General features: G+C 25.2%; 3 protein-coding genes across 3 annotated transcripts; 1 reads left to right on the top strand and 2 right to left on the bottom strand.

Moving 5' to 3' along the window:
* The first annotated feature begins 828 nt into the window (after positions 1 to 828).
* Positions 829 to 3,869, top strand: LOC127280508 (serine/threonine-protein kinase VRK1). The gene is made up of 7 exons (XM_051303540.1): positions 829 to 1,224; positions 1,494 to 1,549; positions 1,770 to 1,839; positions 2,029 to 2,225; positions 2,335 to 2,548; positions 2,648 to 3,411; positions 3,492 to 3,869. Exons 1-7 carry the CDS (start codon positions 1,059 to 1,061, stop codon positions 3,591 to 3,593), a joined length of 1,569 nt encoding a protein of 522 aa, XP_051159497.1. The 5' UTR covers positions 829 to 1,058; the 3' UTR covers positions 3,594 to 3,869.
* A 224-nt stretch (positions 3,870 to 4,093) lies between these two features.
* Positions 4,094 to 8,659, bottom strand: LOC127280496 (ribosome quality control complex subunit NEMF homolog). The gene is made up of 11 exons (XM_051303519.1): positions 8,289 to 8,659; positions 7,611 to 7,782; positions 7,255 to 7,457; positions 6,552 to 7,163; positions 5,994 to 6,490; positions 5,740 to 5,920; positions 5,367 to 5,665; positions 5,151 to 5,298; positions 4,818 to 5,082; positions 4,494 to 4,759; positions 4,094 to 4,422 (listed from the first exon to the last, which is right to left on the bottom strand). Exons 1-11 carry the CDS (start codon positions 8,342 to 8,344, stop codon positions 4,224 to 4,226), a joined length of 2,898 nt encoding a protein of 965 aa, XP_051159476.1. The 5' UTR covers positions 8,345 to 8,659; the 3' UTR covers positions 4,094 to 4,223.
* Positions 8,573 to 12,182, bottom strand: LOC127280651 (putative ankyrin repeat protein RF_0381). The gene is made up of 3 exons (XM_051303805.1): positions 11,522 to 12,182; positions 8,932 to 10,879; positions 8,573 to 8,578 (listed from the first exon to the last, which is right to left on the bottom strand). The coding sequence occupies exons 2-3, from the start codon at positions 10,822 to 10,824 to the stop codon at positions 8,573 to 8,575; spliced, it is 1,899 nt and encodes a 632-aa protein (XP_051159762.1). The 5' UTR covers positions 10,825 to 10,879; positions 11,522 to 12,182.
* Between the last annotated feature and the right edge of the window lie 707 nt (positions 12,183 to 12,889).

The following is a 12,889-nucleotide window of genomic DNA, read 5'->3' as shown; positions in this document are numbered from 1 at the left end:
TATAATAATCATTAATTAGGAAAATTAGAAACAAAAAAAAAAAAATTGGTAATTATTTTTTTTTTCGCAGGCGAAACTTTTCAATTTTTTTTAACGCACACATGATTTTAATTTTTTATTATTTATATTTATGCGCGAGTAATAAATATATAATATCAAATCATCCATCCAAAAAAAATATTTTATCCAGAAAATAAACCGAGCCAATATATATCTATATAAATATATATATTATACACAGTGAAAATATTGTGTGCAAATTTTTTTTTTTCATATATAACAGTGTTGGTATACATTGCGCGTATATTTAGAATTTAGAAATTATATTATATGTTATAACAAAGAGGTTTTAATAAAATGCAGAGAGCAACGATTACACAATTTCAAAATTCTTTTTATTATCGAAAAATAATTTCTTTTCTTTTTGCAATATTCTTTATTGTAAAATATAGAAATTTTTATATTTAAATTTACAAGAACTTAAGTTTTTAATATTAATAAATAATAATTAATTAATAAAAAAACTAAATTCTCTGGAATTTCAAATTTGGATCAAATCCGTTGCCATGACAACTACAGTGACGTACATATAGCACCCCATCATGAAATTATAAATTTAACCTTGAAATCCATTGGAAAAAAATTACAATTGATAAAGAATATTATAATTTGATTTTTCAACTCTAAATTAATATTTTCTTCTCCATTTAAAATCAATAAAAAAAAAAAAAAAAAATCGACCGTTATTATTTTTAAAAATTGTTCCCGTTGAATCTTGTCGAAAACGCGTGAATTCTATTGGCTGCTCTATAAAAGTCAAAAAAAAGTTTCAGATTATAGATCATGTACATAAGTTTGTAAAGAATAGAAACAAATTGAGAAAAAAAAAACGTAATTTTATTCTAATAATTGTCTTTGTTGGTTATTTAAATAAACTGTAACAAGTTTTTACATAAGTGTTGTACGAGCTCAGTTATTTGTGTGTGTGTGCATAAAATTGTTGACTGTTGTGTGCATCAAGATTGTAAATTTTTGATTCTAACCTCAAAAAAAAAGAAATGGCCGGAAAAGCAACGGCAAAAAAGGCGCCGAAGAAAAAAGGAGCAAATGGATATAAATTGCCTGATCCAATTCCAAAAGGTGAAATTTTAACTGATTTAATGAAAAGACAATGGATTATTAGCAGTTCAATTGGAGTTGGCGGTTTTGGTGAAATTTATTCAGGTATTTTAAAAATGTCATTTTTAATGCAGCTGTATTTTTTTTTTCCTTTTATGAAATTGAAAATAATTTTTTTTTTTTTAAATATAACTTAAAAAATGTATAATTATTTATAGTAATTATTCATAGTAGTTATTTATAGTAATTATTTACAGTAATTATTTATTAAAGACAAATAGAATTTTAATTTCCTATTTTTTTGCGAAAAATTAAATTTTGAAGTTATTTTATTTTGAAATTTAATTTCTCTATTAATTTATTTATCTTTACAGCTGCGCCTTATTTACCAGGCAAAACACCAAAAGATTATCCAAATGTCATTAAAATAGTGAGTAGAATTTTTTTACCCATTTTTTATTTTTAAATTAAAAAAATATTAAATTATTTACGATTCACTAGAATTTTTTTAATATTTAAATAATTTACTATTGCTAATTGGGTAAATTAATTAGTATTAATTAATTATAAAATAAAGTTAATGTAAATTTTCGAAAATTCTAAATAAATATTTGATTATATAAATAAATAATAATTTTTGAAATATTTAGGAACCACATGGAAATGGACCATTATTCGTGGAAATGCATTTTTACATGAGAAATGCTAAATCAGATGACAGTGCGTATAATTTTTTACAATTTTTTTTTTTTCTTTTTATTGAATTTATTTTTGAATTTATTTTAGAATTACAATTGTTTAATTGTTTAATTTATTATTTTACTTCTTTATTAATTTATTAAAAATATTTTAAATAAAATGAAATTTAAAAGTTTATGTGTAAAAAAAAAAAATTTATTTTTCTTTCAGTCGAATCATGGAGGAAGAAAAAGAAACTCTCCTTCATTGGAATGCCACGATTTCTTGGTTCTGGAAGTCATGAATGTCACAATACAAAATATCGTTTTGTCGTTATGGAACGTTACAGTACAGATTTATGGAAATTATTTTTGGAGAATAATCGAATTTTTCCCGAGCATACAGTTTATCAAATTGGCTTGCAAATTGTAAATTTTCTTTTTTTTTTAAATTAGTACAGAGAATTTTAATTATTTTTACTTTTAGTTATTTAATTTTAATTATTTTTAGTTTATTAAATTCCTTTTTTTTTTGTAGATTGACTCTTTAGAATATATTCACAGTCGAACTTACGTTCACGCTGACATTAAGGGAGGAAATTTATTACTCAATCGTGAAAATGAGAATCAAGTTTATCTCGTTGATTTTGGTTTGGCGTCGCATTATACAACAAAACCGGATTATAAATTAGATCCAAAAAAAGCGCACAATGGAACTATTGAATATACGAGTCGCGATGCTCACATGGGAGGTAAATTTTATTTTTATTTAAATTTTTAGAAAGAAAAAAAAAAAACTATTAATTTTTTAAAAACATAAATTCCTTAATTAAAAATCGAAATTATTTCAGTGCCAACAATGCGTGGTGATATGGAAATTCTCGCCTACAATTTAATTCAATGGATTTGTGGCGCATTGCCTTGGGAAAAAAATTTAACCGATCCATCAACAGTACAAAAGCAAAAAGAAGCGGCCTTCAACGATACGGGTAAATTTTTGAAACAATGTTTTGTCGATTCAATTATTCCCGTGGCAATATCACAATTTATTGGACAATTGTCAAAAATGAAATTCAATGACACGCCCGATTATGAAAAATTTAAACAAACATTAATACAGGGTTTAAAGACACTTGGTAAAATGCCAGGTGATAAATTAGTGTTTAACGGCGGTAAAATATTGGGAAAAGTTGCAACAACAATGAAGGAAACAAAAGAAACGACGAAGGCAACGAAAATACCTGTTGAGAAAAAAGTTACGCGTCTACCAAAGAAAATTACAAATGGTGCGAGTGTATCGGCAATACCGAGAAAAATTGCAGCACTCAAGAGATTAAGTTCTGAGGCAAATTCATTGAATGATTCAATGGAAATAATGAATAATTCATGTATTAGTGGCGATGATGTGATGAAAAAAGTTTTGGCTAATCTTGATCCAGGCGCTGAATATGAGGTGCAAATAAAACGTAAAAAACGAATTGTCAAAGATGATGATAAGAGTGTGACGCCAGTGAAAAAAACGAGTGGAAAAACAAATGCTGGATCGTCTACTAAACGAATTGTGAAAGAGAGGAAAAAGACTCGAAAACAATTGGATTCTGATTCAGATACTGAGGTAAATTTTTTTTTTTAAAATACAATTTTTCTTCGACTTATTTAAAAAAAAATTGAAAATTAATTTGTTTTTGTTTTTAGATTATCAGTGTTGGAACGAGATCGAGACCACGAGGAAAAGCGACACCGAGAACAAAAAAGAATTCAAGTCTCGACTCCGAAAAAGATATGTTTGATGATTAATGATAATGATGTTAATAGAGAAAAATCGAGGAAGAGGCTCTTTCAAGGAAAGTATAAAAGAAATTTTATTAAAAAAAAAAAAGAAAAAACAATCATAAAGTTTTCCGGAAAAACTTTGTTTCGATCATTGCAAATAATTTATCAGTATTTTTTTCCTTATATATTTTTCTCTTCAAAAAAAAATGTGGTCGTTTAAATGAGAGGAATTTTTTCACATTCCACGATGTTTATGACTTTTAAGTAACTAATAATAATAAAGAAAAAATAAAAAAAAAATTATTTTCCAATCACACGAAATTAATTTTTAACCGAGAGAAAAAAAAATTATTAGAAACTACAATTTGAATAAATTTTTTGCTTTATAGTGAAATTTTCAGTAATGTAAAAAATTTTAATAAATTTTTTTTTACAGTTTCGAATAAAACAATTTTTTAATATTCGAAAATAATTGTTTTAATTAAAATTCAGTTTTTGAAAACTAAAGATAGGTAAATAGAAAATTTGTTTTTAATTTTTTTTTTTATTTTTCAAGAGGAAAATAGATGCAATATTTACAAAATTACCCTTTTTTATCAGAAGTAATAAATAAATTTCTATAAAATATAATTTGAAATTTGGGGAAAAAAAAAATTATTTCTTCACTTTCTGAATTTGTGGAGCACTAATTTTCACTTTACCGGGAATATTTCTTGCGATTGTTTCGTCTTTTACGGATTTTATTAAATCTTTTTCACGTGATGTTATTGTTTTGTCCTTTAAAAATACGGCAACTGCTGTTTTTGCCGCTTTCCCTCTTTTTCCCGTGCCAGGCGTTAATTTCACTTTAAATCTGTAAAATAAGAAAAACGTGAAGAGAAAATAAAAGAAATTTCAATCAATTAAAAAAAAAAAAAAACTTACTTGTAATTAGTTAAAGTATTGTATGGCGCAATTATTGGAACAGCAAAGAGAAGTTCATCTTCTTCGACTGGCTTTCCAGTTAATTGATCCAACATATCAATCTCAGGAGCCGGTCCTAAATCTTCTTCCTCAATATTTTCGCCAATTTCCAAATTTTGTTCAATTGGTTTTCTTTTCGGTGGGATATTTTTCTTCTTCTGTTGCTTCGGTCCCGAGGGATCTTTTTGACGATTTTTTCTTTTATCCTCTTTCGCTGCGCCCGCCGACTAAAAATTGCAAATATTATTTCGAATTTCTTTTTAAATTGGAAAAAAAAATAATTACCTGTAGAGCTGCCATTAAAAGTCGTCGGTCTTCTTCATCTTGATCCTTGTATTTCTCTTTAATTTTCTTCAATTTCCCCTTTTGTCCCCTCTTCAATGCTTGTGGCTTTGGTTTTTCCTCTTCGTTCTCCAATTTTTCCGTGGGTCTATTTTCAAAATTTCCTTTTTGTTTCTTTTGCACAATTCTTTGGGGTTTCTCATCAATCATCACTTCCTCGTTTTGTTGTTTCGTCAACGGTTTTGCGTTGTCGACTCTTAGATGCATTCTAAAAAAAAAGGAAAATAAAAATTCCTTCTAATTAGCAAAATTAAATTATTAAATTTTCTCCCCTACTTTGATCCTGAGAGATCGATTTTTATTTTCGTATCCGGAAATAGAGAATTTTCATCATCGCTACTTTCTTCTTCATTTTTTTCTTCTCGACATTGTTCTCCTTCATTCACTTCTTGAATTGCATCCAATTTTTCCTGCTCGCAATTATCTAAAGTGCAATAAAATAGAATTTAGTCAGAATTATTAAAAAAAATTAAAAAAAAAAAAAAATTGAACCTTCTTCGTCGTCTCCTTCTTCAATTTCAATTTCTTTTTCCGTTTCAACAAATGTTTCCTCATTCTCATCGTCAATTGATTTCACTTTTCTTTCGTCTTTGTGCCGCTCTATTGAACTTTCCTCGAGGCGGAACATAAAACCCAAACCCATCACCAATTGACACGGTGGAAGATAATTTTTTTTCCCACGAATCATAAACGAACCGGTCGTTAAATATTCACCAGTTGGCGCAGTTTTTGATACTTGATCATTATTTACCCACCAAGCGCCTGCAACAACTTTTGCTTCCCAAGCAATACTGTAGAAATTTGTTTTTTTATTAGTCATAAAATAATTATAATTTTTATATAAAATTAATTATTTTTTTTTTACCTGTAAGTCACTGCCATTGTTCCGGCTTCAGCGAGAGTTTTCGGTGGAATTGGAGCACCATTGGGATTTTTAATCACCACTGAACTCGCTCCCGTTAAATCAGCGTGAACATAAACATCACCAGCGCGTAAATAACGTTTTACAATTAATTCATTTTGCTGTTGATCTCTTCCGCCAATTACTATTTAGAAAAGAAAAATAATTTAGAATTCCTTATCTACAAAACAGATAAAAATATTTAAAAAAAATATTACCCAAATAATTTTCCGACGATATAAACCAATAAAATTTCTCAAACCAATAAACTTTACGTAATTTATTGATACTGTGAATTGTTTGTACTTCCTTTAAAGTTTGTTTTGTTTTTCTCTCAGCCGATTTTAATGCCTTTCCTTGTGATTCAATTGTTTTTTGCTGTTTCTTCGCTGCCGTACGTTTTAAATCATAATATTTTGTTGCATTTGCAAATGCACTGTGCGCCAAATTAATATCAACAATCATTGATTTTAATTCTGATCCACTGGCATTATTTTCATTTTCCTCATTATCATCATCATCGCCCTCATTATATGGATCCGTTAACAATAATGAAATATGATTTGTCTGTAATTTCAATTGTTTAATATGTTGAGCAATTGGATCACCACGATCCTGTGCTTCTTTCACCAATGCCTCAATATCCGGCCATGAAAATTGATGTGCCAATAAACTTTGCACAGCAACTATTGCACCGTCAACCAATTCTTGATTTCTGCAAAAAAAAAACAATTTCTATTTTTGTGGAAATTTTATTCGAAATAGAAAAAAAATACCTAGCAATTAATTCAGCCTTTTGTTTATCAACATCCTGTGTTTTTGTCAACGAAATTAAACGTTGATCATGATCTTTTCTTACATTATCCAATTTTTTCAATGCATCACGCTCTTGTTGCAATACTTTTAATTCCAATTTTTGTCCCTCCATTGATGAAAAATATTCATCAACAGCATTATCAAATGTATCAAATTCTTTACATGTTTGATTTTTAATTTGTTCAAATAAATATGGATGAAATTCAATATTTGCATAGATAAATTCCTCATTACCATCGGCTGTAATTTTTGTCTCTTTTTTTTGTACTATATAACCTTTGGAAATTATTTTTTTCCCATCATTGAGAATTAATTCAGCTTCCATGAGTGCTGAATGTAATTTTGGTAAATCATTCTCAATATGAAAATTTTGTCCAATTTTACAATTTATAAAACCAGCTTTCAATAGAACATGATCAATTAATGAGGCACCAAATTCAAGAAGTAGATTTAATATTTTTTTCAATGGCTCTCCTTGTTTTGCATTTTGGAGACGTTTTTTTATTTCTTCAAATTCTGGCATTGTTTCCTTATGTGCACGATCTAATGGATATTTCTCTCGTACTGCAAATCTGTTAAAATATTTATTATTATTATTACAATTATTAATTAATAATATTTTTTTATTATTACAATTATTAATAAATAATTAATAATAATTACCTAATTTTATCGCCTTCAGTGTGAGGTCTGAGAACATTTAAAATTGTCATCTCATAATCGGTGAGAATAATATTACCGCGATCGTATAATTCTAAAATAATATGATAAGCAGCTTCGCCACTTCCAAATTGAAAATCAACTATTCGATCAGCGCCAATTTGCTTTAAACTTTCTAATCGTTTATTTTTCAAATGTTTTCTCATCTATAATTAAAAATGAAAATAAATTAAAATTATTCTAAGAATTATTTCTTAAATTAAATTATAACGAAATTTTATTATTAAAAAAAAATTAAAAATTTTTTTAATTATTTAATTATTAATTCAATTAAAATAGAAATAAATTTTTTTTAATACCTTCATTGAAAATCCAGATGGGGCAACATTTTTTGGCCATTCAAATGCTGTTGTGTGAAATCGATTTCCCGATTCAATTAATAAAACACGTTTTTCTTCATTTCTTTGCAAACGTATTAAATATGTACGATGATCAATGTCGTATACTTGATTCACTCGCATTCCAATTAATCTATGTATATATATATAATTAATAATTTAGTTTCTTTTTTTTCTTTAATATTTTAATATTTAGTAAATTATATAAACAGTAAATAAAAAATTATTCATTTTTTTTAATTTAAACAAAAAATAATTTAATTATTTAGGAAAGTCAAAAATATATATATAAAATTTATTATTTTATTGAAATAATTATTATTTAATACTATTTGTAAATACCAGGAAAATATTTAAATTTTTCATTTAAAACAAAATATAACACAACATTTAATTAATCCGGATATAATTTATTTTTGTTTTTAAATAACAATTTCGAAATAACATAACCTCAAAATATTTTTATCGAATTGAAAATTTATACTTTTTTTCACGAAATTGAAACATTTAAATTGTTTTATTGCCAAAAATTAACAACAACAATTGCAACAAAATTGCAATATTTACGCAAATTGTCTGATAAAATAAATAATATATGAAAAAATAAACAAGTAAAAATTATAGGGGAGAAATACTCACGGTTGTAATTCAGTGATGATGCTCACAAGATCATAAGTATTAAATCTCGTCTTCATTTTTAATCTTTTTGTATTTCTCTTAGCAAATTAATTAAATTAGTAATTTTGTTTTTTTTAAATTAAAAATCGCAAACTAAAAAATTACATGACAGATGATGACACTCCGATTAAAAGAGATTCGTTAAAACAATTTTTCTGCGTTTTCCTTTTTTTGAAAAAAAAAAAACAGCTGTTATTTATTAGTGATAATCCCGAAAAATTCTATACAACTATCGAAGTATTTAATTAACACTGATTTTGCCACGAAACGCGACAAAATATTTGATTAAATTTACTGATGTCTCGGTAGAAATTTAAACTGCGATAAATTCTAGTCAGGACCGTAACTATTATTTTTATCCCCCCCATATTTTAAAACCAAAAATTTATTTTCGAAAAAAATTTTTTTTTTTCATTACTTTTTATATCTAAATTTATTTTATTTTTTGATCATTATATTTATTTTGTTTGAAAATAAATAAAAAATACAAATTGAATTATATAATATAAATATTTATTGTTTCTATATATAAACATAAATTGTCTAAAAATTTTTTTTACAGTTTTCATAATTTCTTAGTTAAAATTTTGCCAAATAATCGTACATCTTTTGGTGAGAGATAATTAAAAATTTTCTCAACAATCAATAATGGTAATTTATAATCGCTATAGTTTAATAAAAAATTAATAATTGAAGGAAAAAATTTAATAACACTATTAATATCACTAAATCGTTTTGCAATAAATAATTCATAATAAAAAAATTCACATTTCCTTTGATAAGTGATAAATAATTTTTGCATTAATTTCAATTGTTTAACAATATGACAACATTTTAATAAATCAATTGTTAAAAAATCATAATATGAATAATTATCTAATATTATTATTGTTTTTAATTTGATAATTTCAATTTTTGCCCCATTTAAAAAATCCATACCCAATTCATTTTTATCGCGTATTAAATAATATTCCAAATAATTACTAAATTCATTATTATTTAAGAGAAAATAAGAAATAAATAATTTTAAACCATCGGTGAATTGTTGTAAAATATTAATTGAATTTTTTGCCATAATATCACGTTTTATTGATATTTCACCTAATTCTAATAAATTTAAATAACCAAATTGTGAATAATTTTTTTTTGCAATAATTTCTAAAATATTTTCATTATTATTATTTTTTGTCAATAAACTTGAGCCATAATTGAGGAAATATTTAATTTTTTCTAAATTTACATCATTTGTTATTATTTCTTTTGATTTTAAAAGTAAAAATAAAAATGTTTCACCATTTTTATTTTTTTGTTTAATATTAAATGAAAATTTTTCATTTGATAGAAGAAAATAAAGAATTTCAAAAGAATTACCAATAGCAGCGTGATGAAGTACTGAATCGCCATTATTGTCAACTACATAAATATTGGCATTAAATTCAATTAAAATTTTTATTAATTCCAAATTTCCAGCTTTTGATGCAATTAATATTGATGTCATGCCATTAAAATCTTTTGTATTTATATCAATGCTTTTTGATAAGAATTTTTTTAATATCGTTGAATTAAAATAATTTACATTTATTGTTTGTGTTATTAATTCAATTGGATTTGTATTATAAAAAAATGTTGCATTCACATCGGCACCATAACGAATTAATAATTGACTAATTTCTTCATTTTTAACAAATAATGATGTATAATGAAGTGGTTTATAAAATTTATTATTTGGAAAACGTTGACATTTATTTGGATCAAGGCCATTTTTTAAAAGAAAATTTATTGCATTCACATTTTCTTGATTAATTGCATAAAATAATGCTGTTCTATCATGTAAATCGTGATAATTTATTTCCCTCTCGTATTGTTCTTTTGGATATTTTTCAATTTTTACTAATGCCAAACATGCTTTATAATTAAGATGTGTTTTTTGTAAAAATATTCGACAATTATTTAATATTAATTGTAATAAAAAGATGTTGGCAATTTTAGCAGCAAAAAAAATTAAAATTGGATATGTAAATTCAATATTTGATAAATGTATATTATGATGTAATAGTTTATTTATCAATTGTTCAATTGATAAATTTTCTTCATCATTATTAAATTGATGAATTTTAGGAAGTGCATTTATAACAATAGTAACAATTTCCACATTACCAAATAATAATGCACGATAAAGTAAATGAAAATTTTCCATTTTTTCATTATTGAGAAGTAATTTCATCATTTTTGGTGAATTTTCAATGGCAAAATAAATTGGAATTTGTTTATTATTATCTTGTGCTTGTAAATTTGCACCAAATTCCAATAATTGTTGAGCAATTTCACATGTACCTTGTTTAGCGACAATATGAAGTAATGTTGTACCATTATTGTCAGATTTTAGAACATTTTCTTTTGTTATTAATTCATTGATGAGTGATTTATTATTTTGTTTTAATGCATCTTTGAAATTATTTATTATTTCAGATGAAAGAATTTTTATTGATTTTGCCATTTTTTCAGAAAAAAAAAATTATTTTTTTCTTTTTTTTTCATCCGATCATCATTTTCTGAAAAAGAAAAATTATTTTTCAATTTTTGATTGTTAGAAAAAATTTTATTTTTCCTTAATTTTCAGTGAGAATTGAATTTTTTTTTTTTATACGATTCGAATGAAAACATTTTTCTCCGAGGTTTTTAATTAGACAAAAATTAAGACAATTTTTAGAAGGAAAAATTTGAATTGTAAATTTTTAAATAATTTTGGAAATTTGATATTTTTTTCACTACTTTTTCATAAAATTTTCCTGATTTTCTTTGACACGTGGCAACTCTGATTAGAAGTAAATAAATTTTTAGAAATACGCAGAAAATTTGTTTTGTATTTAAATGACCTATTGTTTATAAACAAATAACCAGTACCAAAAACACATTATTATAATTAATAATTATTGGAAATAACTTTAAATGCGTTTAATTAAAATTATATTTAATGTGTAATATATTCATTAGTTGAAAAGTAATATCATTTTCAGAAAAGAAATTTATTTAAAGTAAATAAGAAACGTGTCAAAGAATTGAAAGCGAAAGATTGAACATAGACGAAATACATTGAATAAACAATTTAGAAGATTAAAATATTTAAAAAATAGTAAATAATAAAAATGTATAATTTATAAATAGTATTAATTTTATTTTCAGAATTTACATACCTTTTTTTAAAAAAATATAAATCCAACGATGCTTCTGAACAGTTGTTTTCATTTGACATTTTTAGGTTAGGAGACGCGCACATGTTATTCGCATGGTAACGTAGATTGCGTTTTTATCATTTGGCGCTAATTTTCAAAATTAATAGCACATTCGGTTATGTGCTCTAAACTGCTCCAAGAGTGCTCCAACTCAGAACCATGTGTTCGGGTTGGCAACTCTGCCCCGGAGCATATCGTGTAGCGTATTCGACTTGACAACACTGCTCCGAGAGCAGGCAGAACACGTGTTCGTGTAACACGCTCCGCTACGTCACAGAGCATTTTGCGTATTCGAGATACAAATCCTGCTCCACGACAGGGCAAAAAACGTATTCGGTTTGTAACATAAATCCACCCCGGAGTCAATCTAGAGCAAGAAATCTTGCTCCATCTTTTTCGACGGAGCGACAGCAATAATTTTTTAAATATCTTACTGCGCATGTCATATTTTGAATTTAAAAATGGAAATTGAAGCAGAAACTTTGACTTTAGCTTTTGAACTTTTAGAAAGTTTTCACTTTTTGCAAAAAGGGATAGAACAGGCCTCCCAATAAAACCTTTTCCTGTTTACCGATTTAAAAGACTCAAAGCTCCATAAACACTAAATTTTTTCTCAAATCAGACTTATTTCTACTCTCTACAACCTTTGGTTACATATGTTCTGAAAATTTATTTTTCACTTTTATTACTCAAGCTGTTCAATTTTATTATTATCAGAAAAAGAGAAAAAAATTTTTTTTTAAATGTATATACACTGAGAGGACAATCTATTTAATTTTAAACGAATCCTTTCATCGTAAACGAATTTTCCTTTTAATATTTATATTTAAGAGGATTTTCTTTTATGATAAAAGGAAAGTTCTTTAAATTATATCTTTTTAATATTATAAGAAATTATTTTACTGTCAAAAAGGAAACATTTTGGAATAAGCTAAAAGTAAATAGGTTATTAATTTTTTATTAATTACTAACATTAGTAACTAATTAATTAATTATTATTGTGTATTAATTTTAAATAAATTAAATTAAATCAATAAAATTAACATAAAAATTTAATTATTATTATTAAATAGTCAATAATTTTTTTAATAAAACTCGAAATTCTCGAAAAATCAAAATTATTACGTCTTTCATAATAATAATAATTATTATTTTTCATTGACAATTTTTTATATGCGCTTTTTTATTTAGTTCCTAATAATTTTTTCAAAAAATAAAATTTTAAAAAAAATTTTACTTCGCGCTATATTGAAAAATCTGCTTTGGAGTACTCCAGTCGCTCGCAAGCAGAGTGCTCTGAAAAAGAATTTATTTTATTACGTCATTTGC

This window comes from Leptopilina boulardi, unplaced genomic scaffold (genome assembly GCF_019393585.1).
Source record: "Leptopilina boulardi isolate dan_hultmark-lab unplaced genomic scaffold, ZJU_Lbou_2.1 LbouV2_248, whole genome shotgun sequence".
Classification (NCBI taxonomy): Eukaryota; Metazoa; Arthropoda; class Insecta; order Hymenoptera; family Figitidae; genus Leptopilina; species Leptopilina boulardi.
Note: the sequence above shows the minus strand (reverse complement) of the source record. Positions and strands in the feature narration are given on the sequence as shown.